At 33.4% G+C, this 17,511-nt stretch overlaps 1 protein-coding gene across 1 annotated transcript in view; it reads right to left on the bottom strand.

Moving 5' to 3' along the window:
- LOC137918929 (uncharacterized) overlaps nucleotides 1-17,511 on the bottom strand; it is a 50,405-nt gene that overhangs the window by 4,310 nt on the left and 28,584 nt on the right. The window contains 6 exon segments of the mRNA XM_068761866.1: nucleotides 620-771; nucleotides 1,721-1,888; nucleotides 2,261-2,465; nucleotides 3,122-3,364; nucleotides 4,037-4,256; nucleotides 11,914-11,981. Of these exon segments, the coding sequence (XP_068617967.1) occupies nucleotides 620-771; nucleotides 1,721-1,888; nucleotides 2,261-2,465; nucleotides 3,122-3,364; nucleotides 4,037-4,256; nucleotides 11,914-11,981 (1,056 nt within the window).

A 17,511-nucleotide genomic window follows, 5' to 3' on the forward strand; every position in this document is an offset into this window, starting at 1 on the left:
TTTATTTTAAGAAGACGTACAGTGATAGAATGTAGTAGAAAAAAATTAATGGTCCTTTAGTTAGTAAAAGTAAATGAAATTAAAGTTAAACCATAACATACACAATTTTAACACAATTTTAAATATAAATATTTTTTGTTTCTTTATTTAATTAATAAGATTGTAAGATACAGCTTATGGTGTCAAATACTTGGCGACTTTTGAGGGGCGGACATCCTGTGTCGCCAGTTGTTCTCACACGTCCGCGTCTGCTTGTGTAACTAATGAGATAATTTAAGCTGATAAATAGCATTTATCAGCGGACTGGCGGGAGGTGCACTTTGTTGCACGACTACGACTGCATGTGCGGAAGTCGCTAAAGATTGGCCCTATTCTTACTTAGGATAGACTACCGCAAGGTAACACCTAATTCCATTAAATATAATTTAAGCTGTTTTCAAAAATTTTCATTCTATCTCCCATAACCGTATAGACCTAGTGAATACACTGAACACTCACACTCTTAAAGGTAACGAACGGTATGTGTTTAGTGAGAAAATAATTTAAGTTTAAAATGAATTTGGATGTTGAAATGATTAAGTAAAAAGCCGTCGCCTATAATAAAGTTTGTGAGTATAACCTCGGCGAGTAGTGTAGCGTAGCTCCGTGCGATGTCGTTGTAGGCGCGTTCGCTCATGGTGTTGCTCTGGGTCAGGCTCTTTTGTATGTCCTCGTTTGTCGTCTGCAAGCGATCTCCCATCTCTCGCAATTTATTAGTTAAATGTGTTACAGCTGCAAATCAAGAATAACCTTATTAGATACCATCAGAACGAAACTTAACAGAATGGAAAATTCGAGAACGAACCATTAGGTCATATCTATAAACCATCTACAATATAAATCATCAATAATTTATAAAAAAACCTCATCGTCATTATCATAAGTACAAGACAATATTGAAACCTTAAATTCTACAAAACCCTTTTCATCGTCATTGGCAACCTCACAGTCCCTCAAGGAACCATGGCTTTTTCATGGCTACATTGGGAATTTCTCGAAGAGATCAAATGAGGACATCCGATGACGAACGAAAAACCGAGATAGCGGCACGAATTAGCGATTTGAAGTGGCAGTGGTCAGGCCACACGGTGACCAGAACAAGTGGCCGCTTGGACCTTGAGGTTTTTGGGTGGAGTACACGTACCAAGTGTAGTGTCGCTCCCAACCAGTTTTTTTGGAAACCCATGGAGGAGGCCTGTGTTCAGCTGTTGACGACATTTTGCTAAAATAATGTTGATGGCAAAACTTTTGCGAAAACGTATCAAAAGAAACGTTTATTTATACATTTGTTTGCTGTCAGCATATCCTCATCAAAGACACCAAAGAAAGCCTACTTGCGAAGAACCGCATTGCGTTCGCACTGACGGGTAGATGGATATCTAAGATTATAAGATTATTATAATTGTTATCCTATTAGCTTTATTTGACCATTTGTATACCACAGCCTGGCTATTGTTAATTTTTTCTTTATCATCAACATCATGTCAGCCGATAGTCTACAAGGCACTGACCGTATCCAGTGACTTTCCACGATCTTCAGTTTGTCTTCGGTTCCCCTAGCAAGCCCCACGCTGCATCTACGGGTTCGCGGTCGTCACTCGATAACCTTTTGGGCACAACTAAGTAATAATAAACATATAATATAACTTTTTTACATAAACAATAAATCAATTATGCTTACAGTTGTCATGGTATTCAGTGAAGTTTTGTCTGATGCTCTCTATGCCCTCTAGGGTTAAGTTCAGCGCGAGGTTAGAATCCTCTCGACGTGGCAGTTCCTTCCAGGTACTCTCGGCATCCGACAACAGCTGCTGAATTTTCTTTATCTCCACTTCTTGACGTTCCATTACTATTTGTTAAATTATATTGTATATTAATAATCCTTTATTATTATTAAAGCTAAATATTCTTTAATCCAGCCATATATCCTTTAATAAAATGACGTAGCTAACTGCTTTCAGTTCTGTCATTTAATGAAATCATCCTACTGTTTAAGCTTCCTTTTATTCTCTTGAAAAAGCATCATGGTTCGAACAGATTATATACTTGAGATCGAAAAATGATGTTACTTAAGACACGTGAATGTAGAATAAAGAATATTTAATTTTGAATTTATATATCACACCGGATTTTAAGCGAAATTGAAAACTGTTGAGTATATATTTTAGGAATAACTTCTTGAAATAAATTGTTTATCAACAAAGATCAAAGTTTAACTCACCGCCAGTCATCTTGTTGTGCCAAGCTTCGTCTGCGAGGGCAACTTCGCTAAGCGGCACGAAGTCCGTGGGCACTTTGTTCACGGTGTCGTTGTACTCGTTCAGTTTCAGCTCGTACTTGTTCAGCAGCTTCTCAGCCTCGGATATGTGGCGCTCGAACGGATTGGTCTCGGCCATGACGCCTGAGCACACGGCTTGCAAGGATTCCTTAACCAAGGACAATTTAAAACGTGAATCTTTCTGCCTAGGTGTGATAATTTATTTCATCATCAGGTATCAGGTAGTAACTAGAGTGTATGCAGTCAATAGAACATACTCGGACGAGTTCTTTTTGTGATTACTTTTACAAAATCTTTAATACGTAGTAGTTAGAGCAATCATTTGCTAGGCTTTATTTTACGGTAATGGTTTGTTGATTATTACAAGTCTATGAGCGAGCTCTCCAGCTGTGGACGTTCTGCTGCTGAAATGACGATGAGATAGTTTTTAGGAAAATTATGTAAACATCGAAAGCAGTCTAGTCCCTGATGGGAATAGATATATAGATTTTAAGTGCCTTTGTTAAAATTGACAATTGACAGTCGCTCAATCAGCCATGGAGAGGTCTGTACTGTCTATAGAAGAACGAAATTAACTGTGAATCTCCAGCGAATTGGTAATTTGAAGTTTCAGTGGGTAGGCTACATGGCGCGCAATTTAAAAAAAAGTTTTATGAAGGTCGTCAGAAAACATTGAATGTAGGCCGTTTCCGATCGGATCTATTGGGAGTCTCTTGGGTAGATATATGTCCAACACTGGACGTCTTACGGCTAAAATGACGATGATCAAATTAAACAGCATCAAATCATTATATTTATACTAACACTGCTCAAACTGTTTTTCAGCACTGCAATCTCCTTCTGTATGGCGTCTAGCTTTTGGTCCGTGCTGTCGAGACGCCTGCTTACAGGGTCCTCATTCGTTGTCAAGTTATTTTCCACATCCGCCTCGGCTGCTAGAGATTTAATATTCTTTGTCACCGTGGTGGTGAGCGATTCAATGGATTTCTTTATTTCATCGAGTGTCTCTTCTGTCTTCTTACGTTGTACTTTTTCTCTTTCTTCTTTCTAGTAAAAGACATTATATATTAGTAAATTTGTAGATATATTAGATTATCTATGAAAATTTTAATTAACAGATTAAAAATACTGAAATCAATTTTCAATCACATGGTGATTGATTATAAATGTACGAGTAAAATAGCTTTACCCCTTGTCATTTACAAGCTTTATAGATCATTCACTGTGCCTTAACGTGTGGTACATACGATTCAAAAATCAATAGTTAATGTGATTTATAATAATATGAATAACGTAATGATAAAATTTCAAGAAAGAGAACTTTGAAAATTTGGATTACTACATATTAAAATTAATTATTGTTTACTATCTTTCATTGCAGACTGTACTGCCAAAAGTTATTAGCTCTCGCATTCCAATAGAAAAAATAAATTAATATAGCATATTTCAGAGTGATCACTTTATACCGAATGATTGGAAATAAGTGTAAAAGATTTTTGCTGACATATAAGTAAGCTATACATATACCGTTTTAAAGTTTTTACTACACTGTATACCTAATTATCGAACGTTTTCATCCATATATATTTACAAGTTATCTATTTTTCATCATAATAATTTCAGCAAATGAGCTGTATATTCATTCCCTTGACGATTTAACTCCCTTTATAATGAACTTGATCACCTGTATAATGTCTTTTCAACAAAAGTAAAAGTAACCTGTAACAATATCGTCTCCACGTTGGACAGTCGTTCGTCTAGCCTAGAGACGATGCCCTTCATGGGTTCCAAGGCGCGGTGTCTCTTCTCTAGACCGGCGACCATCTTTTTTAGCTGCTCGCCGAAGGTCCTCTCGCGGAACTCGTGCCTTTCAAGCTTGTCTTCAGATACGCGAAACATGTGGATTAAGGAGAGCATGGCGTCGCGTATATCTTCCGTGCTGTAATTTGAATTCATAATTATTTATCTGCATAAGGTTGTTAAAATAACGTGGCTTCATCCGACGATTGCATGCGGAAAACAAAAACAAATCGTAACAAAATTAAAAATTATTACCACAAATATTTAACATGATGTTTTTTAGTACAAGTTTTGCAGATACGTGTGTATTACGGTAAGAGGTATACCCAACAATGGCTCGACCGGCTATTTCCGTCAACTTAGCCTCCCCTTACAATAGGCCCTTAAATCTAAATGAGACTTGAACAGTTCCGCCTTATATGCTAAGAAATAAAATGACTGCAAATTGCGAGTCTTAATTTAAAATTTAAAAGTGGTATTACGGGTTTTTAAAACGTAAATGAACTAAGGCACATGTTTAACAAAGGCAATGATTTAGTAGTCCGACGGACTGGATGAAATGTTATATTACTTATGTATGTATTTTATATAATTATGAAAATTAAGATATACTTTATTATGGGGCAGCCTCTCCGAACTCAATTATACGTATATTTTACTAAAAAGAATTGTTCGGCTATTTATAACTGCAAAGAGAGATATTAGAGATTCCCCGAAAGATATTCATTAAGAAATTTGTATTATAACAGTTTTTTTCAATACATATTTAATAACATATCATTTATGCGCTAAAAATTAAAATATTATATAAAAGTAGTGTTAGACACTTGCTAAATACAAGAAATAAAAATAAACTCATTACGTTTTAATTTCGTCTTCAAAAAGTAAACAGACCCTTCATGGGTTTGAGTGTACGTAAAAATAATAAAGTTCCACAAGATATTTTAGGTCTTCCTTTCCTTAGTTTAAAAATAAAAAAGTATATTGTTAAATAAATCTTACTATAGCATTCAAGAATTTTTGGTTAATAGAAATGCGTACGAAGTGCTTTTTTTATTTATAGTTGATATTATAATGTACACATGAAAATGTTAAATTTCATTTAAAAAGAGCAACGACTAAGTTTCTCATCAGCTCTTTTCAGCAGATCATGATTCCGAGCACCACCGGCTCGGCTAGCTAACTATTTATAATGCAAAAATAATTGACGATTCCAAAACGCAAAGCATGTAAATGACTACTTGAATAAATATGTTTTAAATTTGAATCGCCTAGTGCTAATTGTACGAAATAAAGAAGGGCTCGATCACTCAGGTATTTTTTTTATATTCGCATCTTTTCTAATGTACAGAAAAATTTGCGAAAAAAATGAACACAGCTCCTTTCTTTTCCATACAAACTACAGAGTCAATTAATACGTCTATCAGTAGCGGACAAATGTTTGATGAACTAAAACTAAGAAAGATTGTATTAGTGTGAAAATAAACAAAAATATCGTGTACCATAAAACATTACAATTATAATATAATAACACCACTAACTTTCTTATGTTTACGACTGCTTATTTTTAGGTTATTGTTGTTTAATATTTTTTATAAATAAATTGATCGTTCTACTATGTCTAATATCTAATACGTTTAGTACATTTATATCTTATCTCATCGAATAAAAGTTTCATAACAGCGCTTATATTAAAAAATAATAGTAGAAAAATTTTAAACGTAGATTTTATATTCACAAATAAAAACAACATATACTTTAATTAGTACATCATTAAATAAAAAAATAGACAGACACTATCCTGCTTCTTGCGCCGTATCCCTCAATGCCGCGGTTTGTGATCCTTTCCCGAAAGTTTCGCACTATGTTACGTCATCTTCACCAGTGTGTGTTGCTTCGATTATTGTGGTAAGTCATTATCATCAATATAAATAATAATAAGAGGAATCTTAAAGAATCGCCGTTTTAGCCCAAGGCATAGACTTCCCCCAAAGATATCTATGGAGTTGGCGCCACGCTTGGCAGGCGAATTGGCGCTCACAGTGTGGTATTATGGTACGCAGAGGACGTTGCTGCCTATCATCTAGAAACTTGTTTGTGGGCAGAGAAAATCCTATACAATTAATGCAGAAAGTGTGAATTATACAAGATTGTATCCTGCGAATCGAACCCACGACCTACGATAGCAAGGATCAGTTCTTTATCGCTGGACTACCATTACTCGTAGAATAATTGTTAGTACTTTTTTGTCTTACTACGGAAGTTATTTCTACAAACTCGTCAAAGCTCATTATAGATATAATTTGTATGTAGGTATGTGTAATTTTATTATTTACGTATATATGCATTAAATATGTATGTAATAAAATTTACGGTTAAAAGTTAATTTAAAGTTATTTAAGGAATATAAATGAGACAGCGTACTTATTCAAACAAGTTGCTGCTACAGATAACAAAAAAAAAATCAACACAAATTATCTATGATTGTAAATCATAATAGACAGTTATACAACGTACAACTTATTACATAATGTCCCTAAGAGTTAAACAATGAGGGCTTATATAGCGAGAAAGGTAGTTTGTTACGCAACATTCCTAAGTACTAAACGGTACAGAAGAATTCGACTTTAAACCGCCAAACAACTTATGTAATGGTCGAAGCTAAAAAAAGCATGCAGGGCACGATTACCGTGTGCTTATTTTTATAATCAATTAATCCGATTATGTCTGAGATAAAAAAATTAAGTGATGCTAATTAATAAACTCAAAATTAAAGATTGCATTACAACTTTTAAATATTCTATATATACTACATTTGCCTACTCACCTGCCAAAAGCCTACACACCTGCCACAGTCTATTAAGACAAAAAAAAAATCAAACGCCATACACAACAATGCGACAAATCTCCTTGTCAAATATTTTTATCGATAATATATTATATTTAAGCTCATCGGGCATATTTAATAAACATCCTTGCCGATAAACAAAAAAAAAATAAGAAAAAGATATAACATGGATAAGAGCAAAAATCTCGGCGACTATTTGTACAGAAATGTTTACAATCCCCAAGATCCATCAGTCAAAACTTGGTAGGCATACATTGGACCCACTTAAGATTACCAAATTAAAAAATTAAGTCCCAAGTTCTGTTGGCATTATTGTTATGTTATTAATAAAATATAGCGTTGCCCCCAGCGTCCGAGATATTGCTTGATGCTGGCAGCGTAAGACCGGAGATCGTCGCGATCATTGGGGGAGGTCAGTGCCTTGCATTGGACATCAATTGGCTGACATAACGATGATGATGAATACCTATTACATACAATCCTTATCTTCTCTAATAACATGGCCAAAGTAGTAGAATTTCTACTTACTGAGTGTGTTTATCAGTTCCAAACATATGTAAATATGTACGTCGTGAATTTTATAGTATTTAATAAATGATTTTATATTTATTATCGTTATTTTCATTTTACCCGTAAATCCGTAATGTTTTTTATACTCACATATTATCATAAAAGTGTTCTCTACCGGTCGATAACGCTGCAAGCGAAAATCCAGAATTGAAATTAAAATTTCATTGATATCGTTGTCGGAAACCAAAGTACTGCGGTACATTGTGGTCTTTGGCGAATGCTCGGGCACTGAACTACCTCCGGCGCTCATTAATCTGATACACTATTCCGCCTCGGGAAATTAAACTCAAGGCGTACGTTATAAAAATTGTAACGAGAAACCGAAATGTGAAAGATGTACATGTATTTATTACATTTCTCCTTTAACTTCGAGTCGTAAAAGGGTGTTGAAATCAAAACTTAACCGCCTACGATGCAATAAAATCTCACATAAAAAGTTCAATGGGTAGCATTCGGATAATCCATCGGCATTTCTATTCATAGAATTAATCGAGGAGCGGAGAGAAGTGGATGTACGTGCGTATGTTATCTTGGGTTCCATTAGCCGTTCAATGGAGATTTATTATGTTCTATTAACTCATGATTTAGGGGGAGATATAACTATTTGTAAAGTTATTTACGACTTTCTACCGCCGGTCGATGTAACAACACCAAGCGCGACCTACCCATCCAATTCAACGGACACCGAAAGTATTTTATTTTATTAAGTAAAGGATAGTACCGACACACGTTCATATGCTATTTTTAGCTCTTTCGTCGGCTATAATAAGTTGAAACTTGTAGCCACGAAAAAAGTTCTTTTTTCGTTGATATTCTTTAGACTGGAGGTTTATTTCTATCCATAAATAATTCTAAGAAAAATAACTTGGGAAAAATTTATCTAATTAAGCTTTTCAATGGTGCGTATCTGTGTTATTACACTAGTAAGGAGTGCCCATGAAAATGCCATACAATGTCATTGAAAAAAAAAACGTGTTTCAGTTTTATACATTTATATATAAGGCATTAATGTCCCTACAAACTAAAACTGATTAAGATATTTCCGCTTATAGATGGATCCCTCTACGAAATCGAATCAGGAATAAGGAGATCCGTAGACAAACGAAACTAAAGTAAAGGCAGCTACCTACTACCACATAGCACAGCACTAGTTACAGGAAGCCGCTGGGGCCTTAAGGTAGTAAACGCGTCTTAGCTTAAGACGCGTCAGAACATGCAGACGATGCAGATCGTTTCCAGTCGGTCCAATTGAAAATCACATATTTTGGGAGGAAGGCCAAAAGTCCCACAGTAGACGTCATACGACTGAAATTATTGACTGTCTGTCTGACTGACTGAGTGTATGGATTGAGATTTGCTTTTTCAATAAGCAGGCAAGTAACCACACGATATAGATCCTAGTAGCAAATTCACATTTGATTCTAAAGTCTACAAATTACTGATCGATAAATCGAAAATCAAATAAAATGAATCAAAATAATTACTTAGTAAATATAAATTGAACGCACGTACAACCTAAATTATAGTCTGTGGTGATGCAATCTAAATACTTTCATAATCAATCTGTGTTAGTAAAGTCGAATTGCATTTGTGCAGATACTTCATGCGATGTAACTCGCGCAGTTGACGTCATCCGCGGGTAAAGTGATGCTGAATGAACCAATGTTAGAATCCTAATAATATTCAAACCAATTGATCAGAAAGATATTTTATTTTCATATACAGAGTGTTTGGTTATAGATGTAAAAGCTTTAAAGTGATAAATGCATAGCTCAAGTTTATACATCTGTTTCCAATGCAGTCACTCTGAAATATGTTAAATTAGTTTATTTTTGTATTGAAATACGGCAGGCCAATAACTTATAACTTCCGGGGCAGTACAAAGTTTGTAGAGTCGGATAGAAAATAATAATTAATTTTAATATTTAGTAATACGCATTTTGTAAAGCTTTTATTTACCATATTATTAATAAGCCATTTATTATTTCTTTTTTAATACTACTTTTAATAAGCTTTTTACACCTATAATCATTCTGTAGATATAAAAAAGAAAAGTATTTATGTTACCAATTGTCAATTTTGTTTTGTCTCAAGAGCGTGAATGTAAAGGTATAAATATTTTTTTAAATTTACATTTGCAATTTTAACTCTCCTTATTTTTTAATAATTACCAATTAAAATATTTATACATATAGGTAATTTAAAATGTTTATACTTTTTATAATGTCGATACCAGTGAAAATGATTTATTTCAAAATTCATTTCTCGTAATTAAAATTAGATTAATAAGAAATTTTACAATAAATTTGTGTTAAATATGGCTATGAATATTAGCCCTAAGAAGGACCAACCGTGTATGTATTTTAGTAATATTTTTTGATTTGTGAAAAGAAGAGAAGATAAAATATAAAACCCTTTCTATCTTACAACTACAATATATAACTATTAATGCTATTAACTTAAGAAATAAAAATACATTCTTTAAAAAAGATTAATTATTAAGATCAATTTAGACAAGTTATCATGCATGTACATGCTCTCCGTTCTTGGCATGATTTCATTTATATATATAAACATCAATGTGTCTGTCTGTGTATACTCGCTAAATTCAGAAACCATACATTCAATTGCTGTAAAAATTTGATAAAATATTGTGTATCCCTGGGAAGGTTTTTGAAAAACTTATAACTTAAAACTTATAACTATAGCTAACTAACTATATATATTTATGTTTGAGGTATTAAAATTGCCTTATTCCAGATTTTTTATTAGATGCATAACAGTGAACCTAGTAAATCTAGTTATAAAATAAATGTAGGTGATTTACAAGGGAAATCATGGCGACCTTTGGAGGAGCATTAACATTGGGCGTCTAACGACTGATATGGTAACGATGATGATGTAAAAGGCATTTATTTGATAATTACTGTCCTGGTTTTTGACGTACAAAATCTGGTATAGTAGAGCATTTGAGCTTTTTATTTCGAGTCATAACTTTGTACATTTCATTCGTCTATTTTTCTTGTAATGTAATATTCTATTTATGACGATTACTAAATAGATATTGCATTGGTACGTCTAGATGACCTAGATAAACTCTTGTTAAAGATAAATATAATATTTCTGTATGCAATAGCATCTGAAATAAATATTAATATTAATAACAATAAGCAGCTCGAAATTTTATAGGTAGAAGCCACGTACTGGCAAACGTAGTGGTAGACATCGTCTCAGAAGGTAGACAGAGGACTTTGTTAAGAACAGCAGAAAATGATGCATGCCCTTACCAAGTGATCTTTTGGAAATTTAAGAATGGGATCTATGATGGTGAAGCCTCGGCTCAGACTGCTACGTACTACTACTTTACTCGATTGGTAGGCCGTTGAACTTTAAGATCGTTTCGGCGGACCTTCCATGGAGTGATTAGGCTCAAGGGGACCTCAGCTTGGGCAGTAAAGCGCCCTATTGAGCCTTATGTCGGAATGCTCGGAATGCTAAGCAGGTATTATCAAGGTGTGACAGCCTAACAACTCTTTTAAAGTCACTCAAGTTATACTTGGAAGAAAAATGATATCCAAAATGGTCATAGAGTCTTTAAAGGAATGATTTGCTTCTACAATTAAATTCTATTACTTTAAAATATATTCAGTATTATATATAAGTTTTTATAACGTATACACTTGTAGTGTATACGTTATAAAAACTTATATACGTTATAAAAACTTTATAAAATTTATGTAATACATATAATATGCCCGGTAACTGATTTTAGGTAAAACGGCTTTAAAGGGGTGGATACTTAGCTTATTTGCTGATAATTAATAAAAGGTATACCATATCCAAAAATCAATAATTTCATAATTAATTACACTTTATTATTAATTACGCATTAACATTAATACCTAAAAACAGTTTACTGAATTCTAATTGAATGCATATTGCAAATTAATTAATGTTTACTATCTGTCCTTGCCGACTGTACTCCCAAACGTTATTAGCTCATAGCATTTCAATAGAAACAATAAATTGATATAACATAGTTCAGACTGATTATTATATATATTTTTCTATATATTCAACCTTTAAAACTTCTACTCCTATAGCCATTTAGCCTGCATAAATCACGCAAAAATATTATAATGGCATAATATGTGGTAACATATTATGTCCGGCCAAAAGGGGTAGATGAATTGGATAAGTCATGGTAACTATTTTTATTACTAGCATATATATTTTTAACGTTTTAAGAATGCATAGGACGGATGTATGCATAGAATGTCACCTTCGCAAATCTACATTTGCCTCTTATAAAAAAGTTGCATAAATTAAAAGTTAAAGAATACTGGGAAGCGTTTGAAACGGGAAATGGTATACTTACGTGACATTCCGACAATGTGCCGACGGACTCCATATCAGCAATACCGCGGCGGCGAACCACCATACCCTCTGCGGAAGAGACGTGAATATATTAACGACGCGAGTATTAAAATCAATTGACAACATTGGAACAGGTTTAATTTAAAATAATCGTTTGTGTATATTATATAATATAAACATAATATTAAATACATATATTATATACACTTTTCGTAAATTAAACTACATGCATATGTCTATAACTATATTCATCCATAATAAATAATTTTTCTACGAGATTGCCCAGCAGAAATTAAAACAGCAGAGGGCAGGCCACATAGACGCGCAGAACAAATGGCCGTTGGAGTTTTAAAGTTTTGTAGAAGAGATCAGGGGCTAGCACACGTAGCGTAGCACGTGCTGCACCCACAACACGACCTTGTTAAGGTCGAAAGGTAGACCCTAGATGCAGTCTGCTTCCGATAGGTCCTATTGGAAATCTATAGGAAAAGCAAATGTCCAGTGGACGCTTTATGACTAAACTGATGATGGCCACGATAATATTACGATGATAAAATAAAGCATTTTATCATCATCAGCTTATTCAACATGTCTACAATTAATTTACAACCGATTGTTTATAGCGTGTTTTATTATTATTTAGAGAACCTTTTTGACTTATTAATTCATCATCATCATATCACCCGATAGACGCTCACTGCAAGGTAAAGGCCTCCTCCAAAGATCGCCACGATGGCTGGTCTTGCTCTGCCCGCATCCAGCGACTTCCCGATCCTTAAATATGTTGTCGGACTACCTAGAGGAGACATTTACTAATTGATTTTAACTTATATGTTAGCGTAATTATAACCAGCGCTGTGTAGGCCAACAATTTGTACATTGTATGTTATACGAAACCTATATAAACGTATTACGTTTCTCTGTTGGCGTGCTTAATTAAAATAAATATATAATCTGTGGTAATTTTATCAAACATTTAATCATAACCTCACAAAACAAATACTTAGGTATATTTTTTTCATAGATTAAACGCATTAATTTCTTAACAAACGTTAGAGTATTTTTATCTGTTATTTATTTAATAATTCAGGATATATTTTTTTAATTTATCTTACTTTCTTCGTTGTGTGTGTACACGATAAATACTCAATATAATTTTCTAGTGTGAAATAGATAAGCAGGTCGGGTTATCGCTTGATCCCACTTCTAACCGCTTAATATTACCCTTACTATTAATATTTACTTAGCAAACGTTTGAGAGAGTTTTTAAATCTAAAATAATTTTTTTATAAATATTTATTGTCATTATCAGATGCCGGTTGTCCCCTGGCTTTTATAGGTAAGAACTCTTAGTCCAGGACTTTTATTATAACTAACTGACCATTGCGGTTGCATTAGATGGGCCACCGCATTGAGATGCCAAGCGCTTAGATCGCTTGTTCAATGAACTTTTCTCTAAGAGAATATCTAGATCTTATATTATAGAATGTACGAATAGCTTTCTTTTGTAGCCACAACAAAATTTTATTTATATCAGCACCATTATCGCACACAAGTAGCCATAATGCTGTGAAAATGTTTAAAATAAATGGAATAATATACTAATCAAGTAGTACTAACTGTCAATTGACTTTTTCCATTGAATTTTTTCATTGCATATAAAGGGGAACTAAGTTTCCTAAGCTTGTAACGAGTTAGCACAGTTTTAAAGATCGCATACAATACAAAGTATAGAAGTTTCTCTTAACTCAATCGCACAAATTATTCAAAGCAGACGCAATCCCTAAAAATAATAGATTAAGATTTCAGGTAAGTTTTTAAACTTACTTTAAGTATTTAAATAATCAACTTGAGTAAAGGTTTCCTAATGTCCCACTTTACAGTCGAGAACGTAAATATATATTATTAACAATTTCATCGACGCCAGATACCACCTAGACGTTCTAGTCTGTCGCAAAGACAGAGCTGCAACAAATTCAGTTTATACTTAAATGATTATTTAATGATTATCAATAACTTGCTAATGTCATATGCTATATAATATTAACTCATATAAACAACATACTACACAAAATTAGACACAAAGCAACGGACAAATAAAAAGAAACTCCAAATGATTCTAAATAATTCCAATGCATTAAAAATTGAAACAGAAGTATAGAATCATGAAAAAGCACTAAATTCTGATAAGAACCCACACCTAGATGATATTTGAAATGAAATACTTAAACTGAAAACCTTTTTCATCTTCCATAAAGTTATTATTAACCTATAATTAATTTGTAGTGATTCTCCCAATCATGTCGGATGTTATAAGCTACTGTATCATTAAAAGGGACATGTCTAACATGTCAAACGATGTTCTTACCCGGCAGCCATGACAGTTGTCGCTGTAAGGCGAGACAACTTCTAAAAATAATTTGTCAGTTTTAACTACGACACTCATCTCAAGCTCCGGTTTAAATTAGTAATCAAGCGATTGTCAGATTAAAACTGCAGGTAAATGTAGGCGGTTAAGATTTAAAATCGCATGGCGCAATCTGTACCATATTGGTTTACTTATTTTATAGAGTCTACCTTCTTGTCATTTTATTTAATATTAATTCTATTTTAGAGCGACATTAGTTTAATGAATACAGTGTACCTACACTTAATTACGACGCTTCCGCTAAAAATGGAACCGGTGGTTTCTACTTGCATAAGGCGTTGTCAGATTTTTCTACTTTGGTATCCTAAACTTTTCAGTTTTTTATACATATTTGGTATATATATAAACATATTTGGTACTTTTTTTATTGTCACTCACACCATTTATAAGTCAAAATGGTTAGACTTCTTTTGATGATTTTTCGTTACTGGATTTAATTTCGTCAGATAAATTATCTTGGAGAAAATGGAGATAAAACATATCCCAAATCAGTTTATCCTTTGACTATTAAGCAGAAGAATGATCGCCGGGTCAACTAGTAACTTTACATAGGCAGAAAATCAACAGCGATGACAACCCGACTTACTTTTGTCTGTTTGTACAGAATAAAAAAGTGTGATATCTTAAAATCATAAAGCTCAAATTAAATAATCTAAATCGAACTAAATAACTTAATATCGATCATCATTTGTTTTAAAAATTACCTGTATCTGATGAAATTAAATAAAAATTGTTAGGGTAAAATTGGGTTAGCGATAGTAGCGTAATTTTTCGGAACTTTTTTATGACAAAGACTTGTGATCTTAGAAATAGACAAAGAAATTTCAACACAAACTCCAATGTTTTTATTGTTACCGCATGCTATGTCTCATCACGTCATGAAAGATTTCTTCCGCGTTCACAGAGATTAATGAATTTGTTTATTGTTTTTCCGGTGCGGATTGAATCTCTTTAAGATCGCTTACTTATGTTATACTGCAAAAGAAAGGCTGAATCAAATCATCTGTTCCTTTGAATGTAATAGTTTAAAGTAACTTCTGTGTTTTCTTTTTTGTTTTCTCTATTTCTTAAATAATAATACTTTCTAATTTTCAATAAGCCATAATTTATATACTTGTTTATATATAATCTTTTCCATCCACGAATATGTTATGTATCATTATGCATCGCAAGTAGAAATAAACTTTTAAGTACTTAATTCATAAAATATTTCTCTATATATAAAAAAAACTATAAAAACTGCTGATCAGTGACCGGTTTCCTCTGGATGCACTACACGCGACCACTCCGAATCAATTCCTGCCAATAGTCTTTCTTGTTGTCTGCAAATTTGTCGCAGTATTTTCCTGCTTTGCTCACCTTGTCAGCCAGTATTGATATAGCATTTACTATATTTTATCCTAGTACTTTATCAAATATATACCCATGGAATAATAATTTCAAAACAAACGGACTATTTTACAAAAAATGTGTTATAAAAATTTGTTTAGAGACAGATCCTCGGTATGACGGATTAATAATTTGTATTCCTGTACACAAACCCACTCCCTCATCCTGTATACATACCCGACTATTCTGAAAAGTTGATGTCATATCATAGATGAGATTACCAAATGTCGTCCACTACTAAATATTATTACACACATTGCACACATTATTATTATTATTACACACATTATATATTTTAACACATTATTACTTTAACATAACGTATAGAAAAGCAATATCTTAGTTTAGTTCGCATCAAACGTAGACAACTATATATAAAAAGAAATATTTGATTACTTTGGAATATTAAGAAATAATTTCATGTATGTATATTACATGCCTCCTGTCTCCATCCTTGGCGCCACTATCATGGTTTATAGAATAGTCAAAGGCCATGTCCCCTTCAATAAAACTAATCAGTTTTGTGGATTAACTTTTACGAAAAGTTTTAAATAAACTAATGATACATTAATTAAGGTCTACGACTACGGTACGACCAGTGGGCATTTCGGGCAGTGAAACGTGCTCTTTCACTTCGGGCCACATTGACAAGCTCACGGTCGCTCATTGAGCCATGAAGTATACTGCATATTATTCTACTAGGTCTAATCAGAAATGAGGAGATCCGTGGACGAACGAAACGAACAGCGGATTCGCTGTTCTGGGGCCTTAAAGTTTTGGAGTGAAGACCACGGACCCACAAGCGTAGTGCAAGTCGTCCATCTACCCACAAGATGACAAACAAACTTATTGAGATCGTCGAAAGATGCCGGATGCAGGCCGTTTCATACCTGTCTTATTGGAAATTTATGGGGAAGGCCCATGTCCAACTGTGGACGTCCTATGATAATGACTTGTAATCCATGTCAAGTTGACCAATATAAATTTTTAAAATTTAAAATCCGGATCAATCAAGCATAGTTTTATTTTATTTGAATTACAAATCGATAATAGCTTTAGGATTTATATAGATGTGGAATAATAATAATTAATAATATTACTGTACGAATAAAACGTCTCTAATATTGTAAAAGTTATAATAATTTTGGTTAACTTAGATCTTATTCACTCTTTTGTTTCAGGTACCGCGCTTATTAATGACAATTGGTGTTTATAGAATAAGAAGCCGTTTGAAATAAATCATCGAGATAAAACACGCTGTTCGTGTTTCGCATTGCGTACTTAAATTCGTTCCGACGTCGCAGTCGCTATGGCGACACGCACAAGTGGGACCATCAAGATGTAACAAGCTACTTACTGTCACAGTGCGTATATTTTGTGAATTTGCGTAGAACTGTACCGAATTTGTAACGTTTGACTTTACCCACCCCACTACGCAGACAGTAAAAATATAAATAAAATTAAAATAAGCTATTATTTCTGTATAAGTTAACAATAATATTTACTACAATGTTTTATCTCTCTAATTTTACACTTTATAATATCTACACTAGGTTTAAAACATTATTTATCTATCATCATTCCTCTCTGTTCCTCATTATTCCTCTCTGTTTTTCGCTACTGACCTTCATTTTCGACCAGATGCTTTTTAAAGAACGTCCTCCGATAGTTTTGATTATCGTTCTTTGCTTCTTTTCCCGTCACTGACAAACCGCTCTGTTACTAGTCTATTTCATTTCTCTTAACTTATGTTTTGTCAGTCTCCATTTCAAGGTTTTCTTT

This window comes from Battus philenor, unplaced genomic scaffold, assembly GCF_028537555.1.
Source record: "Battus philenor isolate CCGP_79_NKW_IND1 unplaced genomic scaffold, ilBatPhil1.0.hap1 SCAF_15, whole genome shotgun sequence".
In the NCBI taxonomy this organism is placed as follows: Eukaryota; Metazoa; Arthropoda; class Insecta; order Lepidoptera; family Papilionidae; genus Battus; species Battus philenor.